This window comes from Prinia subflava, chromosome 11 (genome assembly GCF_021018805.1).
Source record: "Prinia subflava isolate CZ2003 ecotype Zambia chromosome 11, Cam_Psub_1.2, whole genome shotgun sequence".
Classification (NCBI taxonomy): Eukaryota; Metazoa; Chordata; class Aves; order Passeriformes; family Cisticolidae; genus Prinia; species Prinia subflava.
The window spans coordinates 12,221,290-12,234,809 of record NC_086257.1 but is presented as its reverse complement, the minus strand read 5'-3'; the positions used below and the strand labels follow the sequence as shown (position 1 = coordinate 12,234,809).

The window sequence follows — 13,520 nt, the reverse complement described above, 5'->3', positions numbered from 1 at the left end:
GCAAGGCAGCATGTGCTGTTCACAGGCACAGTTCAGCCTGCTCACAGGATTCCTGACCTCTGGAGATCTCTGCACACAGGCTGGGTGTGCTGGCAGCTCTTTCTGGCCTGTCAGCAGGGCTTACACAGCTCCTGAAAGGGCTGGGAGCTACTCCCGACGTCTCAGTGGCAGATCGATTCTGGAATCCTCGAAATGCCAGCTTTGCTAATCGTGTTGCACTTGATTAATACATGCACTGATGCAAATACTGTGCTGTCTGGAAGCTATTGAGTGTGTCATTTCTGGGGCACCCTTCTTCATTGTGCAGATCTGGGGGTGTCCCTGTTTCTTTCCCTCATGTATCTTCCCTATCTTTTTTTATTTTGGTGTATATTGGTTTTGAGTTGAATTCTCATTGTATTTCTGGCAGTGTTAGATTCAGGCATCTCTGCCACTAAGAAGTGATTTATGAAAATGAAACTTCTTCCACAGATGGGCTTCTTGGGAAAGTGATAGTCTGATGTACTTTGGCATTCTCAGAACCATCCTGGGCAGATCTGATTTATTTTTTACCTTAAAATACCATTAGTATAAAAATAACCATTAATTATTAACTTTTAGAAACAGACCTGTTACATACCTCAGGAAGAAGATTGGATTTTGAGCCAAGTTTCACAAATCTCCTACTTTTTCTCCACTGGCACCCCTCAGTGAAGTCCCTGGTTGGTGGACAGTGTTGGCAGGGTAGTGCTTTTTATGGAAATAACCTCTGTGTGTGTGATGTTGCAGGATTCATTGGCTATGCTCCGTACATAAATCGTATTGTGCAGCAGTGGAATCTGCAGGATAATGATGATGACCAGCTGTTTTACACCAAAATCTATGTTGACCCAGTGGCAAGGGTAGGTAGTAAGTCGCTTTCTCTTTTCTTTCTGCTTGAAATAACATGCTGCTCCTCATAAAACACCAGGAGATGAAAAGACAAGGAGTGCTGTCTCTTTATACTGGAGTGCCATGTTGACAGCTGTTTGTTCTCCTGAGGTTCCTACTGCTGGAATGATGAACAGGCTCCCAAGGGTCATGACTTGATATATTTATTATTCCAGGCTGTCCTCAGACCCAGGCAGGTTGTGCAGGCTGTGTTAGAACTACCAGCTCTGAGGTATATGATCAGACACATTTATCTTGATGAGGGTCCCATGTACTTGGCAGTTTGATGGCCAGGGAATGTGGCGTTTTTCCAGGGTGTCACTGAACTACTTGCTGATCCAGTGTTTTATATTTTGGCTTGCTGCCATCTCAGATCCTGCCTTCAGCTTTCTGTGCAAATGTGTCCAATAAAGCTGCATTGTAAATTTTTGGTGAAGACCTCTCTGTGCCCTCACTTAAGAGAGTTCTCTGCTGAGTTGCAGTGTTACAGTGTGATAGATGTTAGAGGCATGTCCCTGATGCTGGAAAAAGAGGCATGAGGGAAGCCAACAATATATTGATGCAAAAAGACTTTAGAAGCTGATACAGCAGAATTTTGAGAAGGATTTTGGTAATTTGTGTGCTTAAGGTAGATGCAAAGTTTTTGAAATATAGACACATTTAGTAATAATAGTAATGGATATGCACAATGCTGTAGAATGTGTAAGAAAATCTTGGAAGACCAAAACCAAAGATGTCATCTGTATAGGGGTTTTTAAGTGTGTTTTAAATGTTAAATACTTGAATCAACATTTTAAAAATTGTAAAACATGGTATTTAAAGTAAGCTAGGATTAGTAATACAACATTAGGAACATGTTTTAAAACCACCAGTGTTTTCTATTCTGACATGATACTTAAATTTGACTTTTATATTTTTGTCACTCTGAAACACACAGCATGTTTTGTGTCTTGGCCAAGACTTGTTAATTTTTTTTAAGACACAAATTTTCTTTGGCTTATACTGCTAAATTGCAGTTCCTGTGGAGAGTTATGACCTTTATCCTTCAAGTTTAAAGTTTCTGCATATGCAAAACTGTACAGAACTGTACAGCTTGGGAATACAGAAAACTGTAGCAATTCCAGGAACACACAGAGTCATTTTCCCTGATTCCTCGCTGCCACTGTGGTATAATTGCAACATTGCTGTAAAAACATCGGCTTTTAGAGCGCCTCAACAGCTTTGGTGCTTTGATTTCAGGCGCACATTAACATCACTTTGGACCACAAATGCACAATTTTCCAGACCCTAAATGGAGCTGTTGGTAAGTGTATGATTTGCACATTGTGTGTTTCATTAACTGTTACTGACACCTCTTTTTTTGCTTAGCCGTGATTGTGGTTCTTTAAATGTGTGCTTATTTTAAGGAAGTGTTTGGATGGGCAAACTTGATCATCAGATTAGTTGCAGGGTTTTTGGGTTGATTATTAATTGAATTTTCTCATTGATAAAATATTTGATTTAAAATAGAAAAAATAGTTTTAAATAAATGAAGTTGGCAGTAAATGCAGAGTTAAAATCCATCTGCCTTTCTAAAACTTAATTACCTGAGTAAGATTAGTAATTAAAATTGCATTTTAGATGTTCTCAAGCATACAGCTATACATGATAAAGCAGAATGGAGAATAATGTAGAATTTCCTTTATTTAACTGTCATGAATTTAAATGGGAAAATGCATCTGTGCAAACTTCCTTTCTTTCATCTGACCTCCAATTTTGGAACAACTTTTTGTAGTCAGATCATAATAACTAATAAATAACTAATTTATCTATAAATAGCATTTGTACTAAATTAAAATTATTTTAAAAAATTTATTGCAATACTGAAGCTGCTGTTGAGAAACTTTCAAGTTTGATATCACCTTATTTATCATAAGGAGCTTAGAATTCAAGCTCAAGTTAAAAAAAATGAACAAAAGCTTTTAAATAAAGAACACTGACAATGATAGCAAAAACAAGATATATTGTAACAGCAAGGACTTAAAAACTCTGAAATCTTAGCTTTTATTTATGGACTTACTGTATTGCTTTGTTGATTTGCAGATGAAGTCCTTTTGAAATTTGAGGAAGGAAAAGTAAGAGCAAGGAATTCAGTGTATGACACCCTACCAGTCACCATTCATGGAAATGGCCCAACTAAAGTGAGTGACAGTTTGGTTTTATTTTCATGTAAAACCAAAACATCAATGCAGGTGAAAAATACAATGGTAGAAGAGTATGAAGCAGTCATAGCACGCCACCAATGCACATTTCCATTTAATATATCCATTTAAAGAGTAAGATAAAGTTCTTGCCTGCTATTTTTTAATGTTTGTTTCTTGTCAGTTGCCTTTAGTTGCAATTGATTAAGCAAGTAAACCTGAATTGTTTGAAATGTACAGATCATCCTTTGCATGCATCTTTCATTAATTTGAATTGTTTATTTATGCACCAGATTCACCTGAATTATTTGGGAAACTATATTCCTAATGCTTGGACACGGGAAACTGGTTGCAGTGTTTGTGATTTGGACTTAGTAGACCTGTCAGCAGTACAGGTAAGAACACCCTGCACTGGAACAAGGCTCTTTTGGTACAGTTAATAGGTGTTCAGTGATTGCTGAGGCCAAGGGGCTTCTTCATGCAATATTATGTTTTATTACTTTCAGGAATGTTTTTATGCATGTATTTTAATATAGGTTTGCACAGTTACAATACTAAGATGATGCCATCCCCAGAAGCCTTCCAGATGTTCACCTCTGTTCAATGAGGGTGAATGAGCAATGTTTGAGTTGTGCAAAGTTCTAGAGAATAATCAGAATGTTGGAAGAGGTAGAAAAACTCTAGCTATTTCAGGTTTTTTGACCTACAAAGCAGTCAATATGAATCATTTGAACAACTTCTGTTGCAAATGGAGTTCAATAGTTAGAAGTAACATGGTTACAGTTACTGTTTTCTGAGATTAAACAATCCAAAACTGCTTTGCCTTGTAGAGGAAAATGCACATATTTGTATTTTATAAGCAAATATGTTTCTGTAGAAGATGTGATTTAATTGAGACTGGATTTCAGTGCAGTTTTCAGAATTCTTGTACAAATACACACATACACATGGCATGTGTGTATATCCAGTACTTGGCAGCTTTGGCTCTTCCCCTCCAAGCATGATGTCTTTCATGTCTCTATAAATATTTCAGCTTGTACACAGTAAATTTGAGGCAGAGTAAATACTAAGCTCTGCCATGTGGAATTATAAGACTTGGACGAAAAAGTAAATTCTGATTATTCCTAACAGGCTCTTTCCAGGAGATGTTTCATTTCTGTTCTGTATTGAAGATTTGAATGAGAACAGGTCTTAGAAGATCATGTTGAGGATAGCATGAAAGAAATAGTGGCTTGTTATCTTTGTAATGAAAGGAAAAAGTGAAAGAATTTCTGGGCAATAAGTAGCTAATGGACTGGAATATAAACATAAAAAATCATTGCTGGAATTTTAATAACTTTCAGATCCTTTCTATGTATTTAAGTTTTATTTTTGCTTTTAAGACAAACATTTGAATGGTGTTATAATTAGATCGTTTTTGCTCTCCTATCATAAAGTTTACCTGAGGAGAAGATGTCAAGGATTTCTTTCCAGTGGTGTTGATAATTAAGACGTGGTTTTGGAGCAGTTAAATCCTAAAGCCAGTAAGGGGGATGCAGTGATTTACTGGATACCTTCCTATAGTTTATGTATACTTGGAATGTGTCTTCTTTTCTGTAATGCATTCTTTGGACTTCATGTCTCACTCGCTCTGCCAGGAGAAATAACAAGGCTTTTCCTTGGCCTCAGTGGAAGTGTTTACTTCAGGCATTTCTAAATACCAGCAGTATTTCATTTTCTGAACGTGCTCTCTGTTCAGGCCAGCCTGGTTGCTACTTAACAAGAAATTTTCAGTGAAAAGAGCAGTTCCTGTTCTGTGCCTCTAATAATCTTCTCCATATTGTTTTATTTAACTGCCTACATTTATACATTCATATCTTCTGAGGATTTTGCTCGTTCTTTTGGGATTGCTTTCAAAGGAGCTCAGAGGTACATATGCAAGGTCTTTTGCTCAGTCCTTGTCCTTTTGACAGAAACAGGATTTCCTGGGGTCTGGGAAAACTCAGTAACTGCTCTTTTCTGTTAATGTCAGCAGCCTGTGCCACCCCCAAATTAGCTACCTGTTCAGGTGGAAGCAGAATAATGGAAAATAAGTTGAAGAGGGCACCTGGACTCAATAAGTGCAAATTTTTGCTACTTCTTAAGGGTTTTTTGGTTTTGTTTTGGTTTTTTTTCTGAAACCTAAATTAAGTTTTTTGCCTAGTTTAACCTCCCTAGAAATGCTTTTAAATTCAAAATCTTCTTACTGGTGTGGACACTTTGCCAGTGTGGCTGAAAAGGATGACCTTGCTCCTCCTCGTTTCACTGACAACTCTTGTGGCAAGAGATGCTGAAATTTGCTCTGTGCAATTGTACTGAGACATTGTCCTGTATTTCTTCCAAAAAATGTCTTACGCTCAACTGTTTTTTAAAAAGCAAACTTAAAAAGTCAAGTTTATTAAAAAGTAAACTCTAAAAGTCAAACACATGACCTCACTGAAAATGAGAAAATCTATCAGAGAAAATGTAACATCTGGGTCAGACTGGATATTCCCAAAGTTTTGCTGAGAGACAGCTTCTGATTTCATATGCTCAAAATGCTCATTGTGGCCTAGGTTCGGATCACGCAGTGACAACTGTGTGTGGTAAACCAAGGTCTAAATTAATGAACTCTGTGCTTTGAGGAGATGCAGTTTACAGTAATTTTTACTCTGAATTTTTTAAACCCCGTTTTGCTTTGGTCACGCTGAGATTTCAGTGTAGAGCCAAGCGGTTCACGTTTCAGTGTGATGAAGCAGTGTCAGTAATTCCTCATTGTCCCCACAGCCTTTGCACATCCAGCCTGAACCTCTTTCTCTTTCCCCTGGAGAGTGAGAGTGACTCTGAGCCAGGAGAGTGTCCAGAGTACAGTGACTGCAGCAGTGGCAGCACACGTGGGCAGCTCTCCCATCCCTGCCCATGGGTTCCTGTGGCAGCCCAGCAGTGGGAGGGCACGGGGGCTGTGTTGGATTTATCCAGTGATTCCCCCAGCTGTTCTGGAGTTCTGGGCTCTGGGAAGTTGCAGCTGTGGGTGGGAGGCTGGCAGGGAGAGCTGGGGCTGTGTCCCAGCTGGGGCTCTCCAGGATGTTCGGTGTCGGCACTGGGAAACCTCAGCATGTGGCCATGGTTTATCCAGACACTTCTCAAATGCCTGCTTCAAGAGCTAGTTGGCAGCCTTTTGTGCTCATATAAGGTTTCTCTCTGAGCCTTGTAATGGATTAGATTTTTATAGTAATTGTCTGGTTTAGAGATGGAAATCATTTTTAGTCAGTGTATTTCTTTGTGTAGGCGTTGATGCCTTTGAAGGTTAATTTTTTTGTCTTGCATTGTGCAATAATACACTCCAGGACTACAAAAAAAGTGCTGTCTGTGTTTCTTTTAGTGGTCACGATCTCATGATCACTACCAAGCACGTACAAAGCAGCCAAATACCATCAAAAGATGTGAACTCACTTTAAAATAAGGTCCATGAAAGTTCAGTATTCTTGGATGTAAGGAGAGAAGCTCTGTTAGTTTGTTAAAGATCTTTCTAAAATCAGTGAGTAGGGAAGGAATGCAGATTCCAGTTAAAATGAATGGAAAGAAATAGAGCATATACATTTATAGAAGGGTATTGCAGTCTTAGGCTTAAAGCAGCTGAGTAAAATATTTTGTGGTGTTTATTCTTTAACTATTTTTAAAAAAACTGCTTCCCCTGTCTTTTCTTGTAAATGTAATCTGTGTCTGTACCTTGTTTAAAAAAAAGATTTCTGTTGTGTTCTAGGTGTATTTCCTTAAATGATTCTTTTGCTGTTTAGTGGGGGTTTTTTTAAAGTAAGAATTTTAAAAACCATATTACATTATTTTCTACTGCTGTTGTGTGTTATTGAATTCAAAGAATTTCATATCAATATTAAATCCATTCTCTTTACTTACTTTGTGAAGCCAGTGAAAATGAATAGGGTGCACAGCACTTTTGGGCACACTGGTTTTGATTGTTTGAAAGTTGTGTGGACTAAGTTTACTACATGACATTAGTTGCTCTTTACTATAACTAATCTTAGAAAAGAGGCAAGTCTTATTGGTTGTGTCAAAATATCATTTTTTTTAGGAATATCCAAGAGTAAAAATTGGTGTTTTCATTGAACAACCCACTCCTTTCCTAACTAAATTTTTAGACAGACTGTTGACTCTGGACTACCCACGGGAGGCACTCAGTATCTTCATTCATAATAATGTAAGTACGACTTAATCATTGTACTGAGCTTCAGTTTTGGGAATTATGCAATGAATAAAGTGTGAAGTATAAAGATTTGATGTAAGAATGCAGTTAAAATGCATAGGAAGAGATAATCCTTCAGAGTTTAGTATGCAGAGCTGGAAAAATTAAATGAAATTGTGTCAGATCTTACTGAAGTCTGTTTAAAGAAACTGCTTAGGTTCTTTTACTAATGAAAAAAATGTATTTTGAAGTGTGTGCTTCTGGAGGAAGTACTGACTGACATGAAACAATAAAGTAAGAACAGAGCAGTTCCAGTTGGGAGGGCTGCAGTGACCATCTGTGCCAGCTGCTGCCCAGCAGGGACAGCAGGTTATTAACAGCTGCCCCTGGGAGCTGGCGTTTCCTTTTCCCCTTGCTGAGACCCCTGTGCATTTCTGTTTCTGTTGGCACTCCTGCTGGGTGCCATGGAAGGATTGGTGTGTGCAGGTGTGAGCACTGACACGTTTGCCTGGCACTGCAGGTAAGTTGCTTTGAATACTCTGCTAATTTCCTAATGATCTGGCATTGCTGGTCCTTCCCCAGTGACTGCAGTCAGTATTGCTGTTCTGGGCAGCCTGGACTCATGGAAGCTGTCCCTCCCCATGGCAGGGGGGTTGGAAAGAAATGATCTTTAAAGTCACTTCCAACACAAATCATTCTGTGATTCTATGATTTTAGTGATTGAGGTGTCAAATGGGTGCAATTATTTTGGGAAAAAAATGAGGCTGGAAGAGAAATGGAAGTAAAATTTAATTGTACCCCTTTTCAGTGTGAATGCATCGCTGTTGATATGACAGCAAAAAGGGGATCAGTAATAGAAATAGAACTTATCTCTAAAGTGTTCATTGTGGTTTTGTAATGGGATTTTGAAGGTACAAGTGTGATGTGCACATGGGAATTGTGGGCTATGTAGGTTTTGTAGCTTCAGCCAAAAGTTTGATGGTATTTGAAGTGGAATATAAAGACTGAACAGCTTTTTATTATAGAGGGGGAAAACCCCTACCCAGCAATTCAGTTATTCTAATGTCAACCATAATAGGCAAAAGCTACAATGAGGGCACTGGTTTGGAAGTATTGCATGCAGCTGAGAGCTCTTAAATAGACATAAATAGATGGGGAGGAGGGTAAATAGAAATTAAAGAAATAATCAGTGGGACTATATTTTAAAGAAGCAGTGGCTGTGCCTGTACAATTTGCTACAAGTGCAGCTCCCTCTATAAAGTGATTCTGGAGGGGCATAAATACTCCTGCTTGCCACTGAGGTTGTAGGATGGGTTTTAAAGACTGTAACATAAATATCCTGAAAAATCCTGCATAGACAGTTTGGGACTCTTGCATTGTTGTACAGCTTTTGTTAATAGTGTTGACACATCTGATTATTTTCCTAAAGTTTTGGACAGAGGAGGCTCATTTTAATGACAGATATACTGGAATATCTTCAGACACTGTTTGACATCTGTTTCTTTAGGACAGAATACAGTGTGTTCTTGGACACTGTGTTTATGATTCATAGTAATTTGTGCCTTACATTTGCTATAAAAAATGTTTACATGATTACAGGAGGTTTACCATGAAAAGCACATCAAGAAATTCTGGGAGAAAGCCAAGAACATTATCAGAAATATTAAAATTGTTGGGCCTGAAGAAAACCTGAGTCAAGCAGAAGCCCGGAACATGGGAATGTAGGTTCTAATTTATAAATCTGTTATATTGATGCATACACTCACATTTTTTCATATTGCATGTGTATTATTTTGCATCTTTAACATTTACATTTCCAGCTGTGAAAATGGGAGCTTTAGTGGTAGAAAAGATCTTAAACATAAGATATGAATTGCTGAATGTCTTATGGTTTCTGTCTAATGTAAAAAGCTGTTGGTCATTGTGAAAAAAGTCTCTCTGTTTTGGACTACTTCAGTAGTTTGTCTTCTTGTCTTGTGATGATAGTGTAGAAAATACATAATACTTATTTTATTTTCCAGGTACCTTACTGCAGATTTTTTTAAATTTTTGCATTTGATATGCTTTTAACAATTGCACTTTTGTTGTTCTAGTGCCTACTCTTTTTTCTTTTTAAAGTGACATTATATATAAGTAAACATATGGTTAAAGCTTGAACTGGATGACTGCATTATATTATATACAGCTGACTGAATTATATTTCTTCCTGTGGTTCAAAGAGGCAGGAATATCCTTTAGGAGTGCTCTAGCAGAAGTTTCTCACAAAGCCAACTGACTTTATCTTGCTTTTTTCTTTTGTTCTTACTGGAGTATCCAAAACTTTAGCTTTTAAACCTGGCACTTTCCTGCCTGAAGGTGAACCTTGGAGTTTGTGTCCCGTGTCAGACCTGCCTGTCACGGGCTCATTTCAGCAGCCTCATGGTGGAGTTTCTCAGCCCAGGGTCCCACCAGGATCAGCAGCACCTTGCTGTGGCCCTGGAGCAGGATTCATCCTACAAGGATTCTTTGACTCACTCTTCTACCAAATCTTCCCTGAGTGTCAGAGCAGAGAAGTTCATTTCAAAAGGCCATTTTCTGGTCAGAGGTTGAGCATAGGCTGTTCCTAGTCTCAGCTGAAAGAATGAAGGTCTTGAAGGTCTGTAGTGTTCTTGGATATTTGCTTGAATGGGGCTTTGTTGTGCTGAAGCCACTGGAAAACTGATCTGTGGCTGAGGTCCAAACCTCTCCCCTCGCCTTTCTAGGAAATGCTGCAGATGTCCAGTGTTAGTCTAAGCATTCACATGCTTATAAATCATTCCTTCTTTATTTCTAGTACTCTCTAAAGCAGATGTACCATGTTGGCAATCTTATTTTACTGTATGTGTAACTGAGGTGGAGTTTCTGGAGTTGCCTTTTCCTCTTTGTTGTTGTATAGACAACATAAGGCAGAATCTTCAGTGTAATCAATATCTATAGTAATACTAAATCTCACCCAAAGACCTTAAAACATGTCCTTTTTTGGTAGAACCTAATGACTTATAATGTGACAGAGCTTTTGATATATGGTCTCTGCTTGATCTGTTGATAAAAAACAGTAATTTACGTGTATATTTGCATAAAGTCATTTCAAATCCTGTTTGAAAGGCAGGTGGGTAATCATGTGTGATATGTTATCCATGGTATGGATGTAATTTGACCCATGTTTTTCCAGTTTTGAAAGGTTCCTTTGATAAAGATTCTCTCCTGAGAGATATGTGGAGAAAACCTGAAGTATAATGTGTGTGGAATGAGACCTTGGCAGAGCACTGAATCATCCAAAAAGTATGAACCTTAGCAGTAGGATTTTCCAAGTGACCAATGCAGATGTAATTGCATGGCTCCTTTCAATTTGTCTGAGGCAGGCTCAGTTCACCTGCTGCTTGCTTTGCACACCTGGTGTGCTTGGCTGCCTTATCAGCATCACTGACTTCACTGGAACAAACACTTTTTACATTTCTTTAAAAAATCTAGCTTGGAAGTCTGGGATGTTCAAGGTGAAGACAGTTACTATAAAAATTACTTGCTTTCAGCCCTTCATCTGGCTTTGATCATCATAACCTCATTTATTTCTCACTAAGACTGCAACAGGAATAACTTGAAAAGAATGATTCTTCAAATTTGTTTATTGTCCTGATTTAGAGATTGATATTCAGTGTTCTGATTCATCTTCTCCTGCCTCTGTGTTGTTGACAGAACAAAACTATCTGCCTCAAATACTCCAAATCTGCTCTTAGTGTCTCTCTGTTAGTTTCCAGTAGATTTAGAATTAATTTGATCTTCTCAGCTGCACATTTCGCTCAGTCTGTTTACCTGAAGCCTAACAGGGTTCAGTTAATACAAAGAGGGGGCACTTAACCATTGAAAGTCTGGTTTGTTTTCAACAGAATACTTTGGAATATATAATGCAGTTTGATCAGTTTTCCCCTCACCTCTTTTCTTCTTGGCTTTTGGCTCAGTAAAAAGTGGTAATAAATCATCATGAGATTCTCAGTAAATGACACTTTCATGTCAGTATAAATGTGAGAAAATAACCTTTATTTAGTTCCACCCATAGCCATGTAGCAAACTTTGGTCAACTTTTCTCCTTCACATGATAAGGAATAATTGAAGCATTCTTGTTTCTTCCTGATATGGCAAGCCCTCTCATGTGCTTGTGGAAGTTGGGTAGATGTTGGAAAGGATCCAAAATTGTGCAGTCTGCAAAACTTTTTAGAATTCAACAATGCTGGGAAAGAGGAGTGCACAGCTTTCCTTCTTGTGGGCTGGATTGAGATAAAAAGGAAGAAAAACTAAGTAGAATAAAGAGAAGGGAGGTTTAGCTGCTTGTGTCTGAATATTTTATCTGCACTTTCATCACTTGAAACACTTGAGTGGCATTTCCATGTCTTTAATTTTTCTAGCCTTTGTCAATAAGGTACGAGTTCTTACAGTTCTTTTTCTCTTTAAGGAAAAAATCCTCTTTGCTTTTGCCTTGGTAGCAGATGAGATTTCAGGCAGCTGTTACAGAATTTGTTATGACAGAAAACATAAAAGGCAATTAAATATGTTCAAGTAATAACAGAAAGTTGGGAAATAATAACTTCTGAGGTTTTATTTATAAAAGGTATATTTTCCATAATATTTTTTCTCCTGGTATTTACAGCCTTCAGGGTTTCTCCTTTGGGGGCATTGGTTCTTTTTTGTTCATCCCTCAAAAATATTAGTAACAGAGCAGGGTAGGAATTTTCCAAAACTTTGTAAGAAATGTCATTTATCTTAGCTATTAAGTGGGAATATGTGTATTTTAATGAAAGTTTACACTGAAAACTTTCAAAAGTTTCAGGAAAAATAGTAGAGAGCTCAGAGTCAGTTCACTGACAGCACTGTGAATTTTGAGCTGTGTTTGGGGTCTCCCATGTGTTTCCTGAAGGAGGATATTAAGTCATTGTCTCTGAGTTCCCATTTGGTATTGATAAACGATGGCATGGACACAGGAGGGAGTGGGACACAGCTTTGAGCAGGGCAAATCTTGGCTGTGGGGGAAGGAAGAGCAGGGATTAAATCTCTGTATCCCAGATGTCAAGTGTTTTCTGTTAGACACTTGGATTTTCTGGAGCTGCTCCTCCTGAACACTTGAATGGTTTTGGGTTTCAGTCTCAGATGGAGAAGGAACACTGAGTGTTGCTGAAAAATGTTTTCCACCCACAGCTGACTTCAGCAATTTCCAGGTGTGATAACTGTGCTAACAATGCTTTAACCTGAGATGGAAAACTGAACATCAGTGCTTTATCTGTTTTCTGGATTTATTTGTTTTTGGTGAATGTGGTTATGCTGTTGTGGCTGGAGACATGCAAAATGTAATCCCAAATGGCAGGGGATGTCAGCCAGGCTTCTGGTTGCAGACCTGTATCTGGAACACCTTTTCTTTCAAAGGTCTGTCAGATGGGTTAAGTGCTCTACCTCTGGGCTTGCAGTCCACATTTGGAATTGTATTTCCAAACTGAGAGGTCTAAAAATGATAACTTGATTAATTGCAAGTTCAAACTATGTCTAAATAAAAAAAAAAAAAAGATGTCTCAGTGGTAGAGGAATTGTGTAGAAAAAATGTCTCTGTTACAACCAATTGGACCCTTGGAATATCTCAGTGGAAAGTGTGATGAAGGGAAGAGCTGTGACATGCTCCCATTTTCAGATGAGGTCACTGTTCCAGATGGGCTTGTGGTTTGTAAATGCAGTCAAACATCACTCTGATTGCAAAATACTTTAAACTGATCTGCTGAGCTTCACTTCACACTGCCAGCCAAAAAATCTTGGCTTTCTCCTAAATCGTTGTTAATTGCTACACTGAAATTGCTCTAAGTTATGTGCAAGAACAGAGTTTTCTTTTCAACATTTGGTCTTAGTTTAGAGCAGGTGGAGTGTAAAGCAAGTAGATGGAAGGATTTAGGCATTGAATTTAGATAAGGAAGCATTTTACACATGAGCTTTGCCTAAAGTACTTTCCACATGTTCCTGGGAATGACCTGGATGTGCACACAAATAGTTTCACGTATAAGCTGGGATTTCTACATCAGGAGAGGTTAGCATGCAGTGTAAGAATAGAAAGGGTTACATTTATTTCCTTGGGCAAAGCTACTGGGCAACACTGAAAGAGAAGATGCATTCATTTCTTGAGAGTGTGCTTGCTTTATTAATTTTGACTGGAACTTCTATAATTTTCTTTCTCTGCATCTCAA

The 13,520-nt window shown here is 38.2% G+C and overlaps 1 protein-coding gene across 2 annotated transcripts in view; it reads left to right on the top strand.

The window, feature by feature from the left end:
* Positions 1–13,520, top strand: part of PLOD2 (procollagen-lysine,2-oxoglutarate 5-dioxygenase 2) — a 47,109-nt gene that overhangs the window by 22,361 nt on the left and 11,228 nt on the right. For both annotated transcript variants that reach the window (XM_063408085.1, XM_063408086.1), the window contains exons 5-10: positions 769–881; positions 2,149–2,212; positions 2,992–3,089; positions 3,383–3,484; positions 7,177–7,302; positions 8,887–9,008. In XM_063408085.1, coding sequence (XP_063264155.1) covers positions 769–881; positions 2,149–2,212; positions 2,992–3,089; positions 3,383–3,484; positions 7,177–7,302; positions 8,887–9,008 — 625 coding nt within the window. The remainder of the gene's footprint in view (positions 1–768; positions 882–2,148; positions 2,213–2,991; positions 3,090–3,382; positions 3,485–7,176; positions 7,303–8,886; positions 9,009–13,520) is intronic.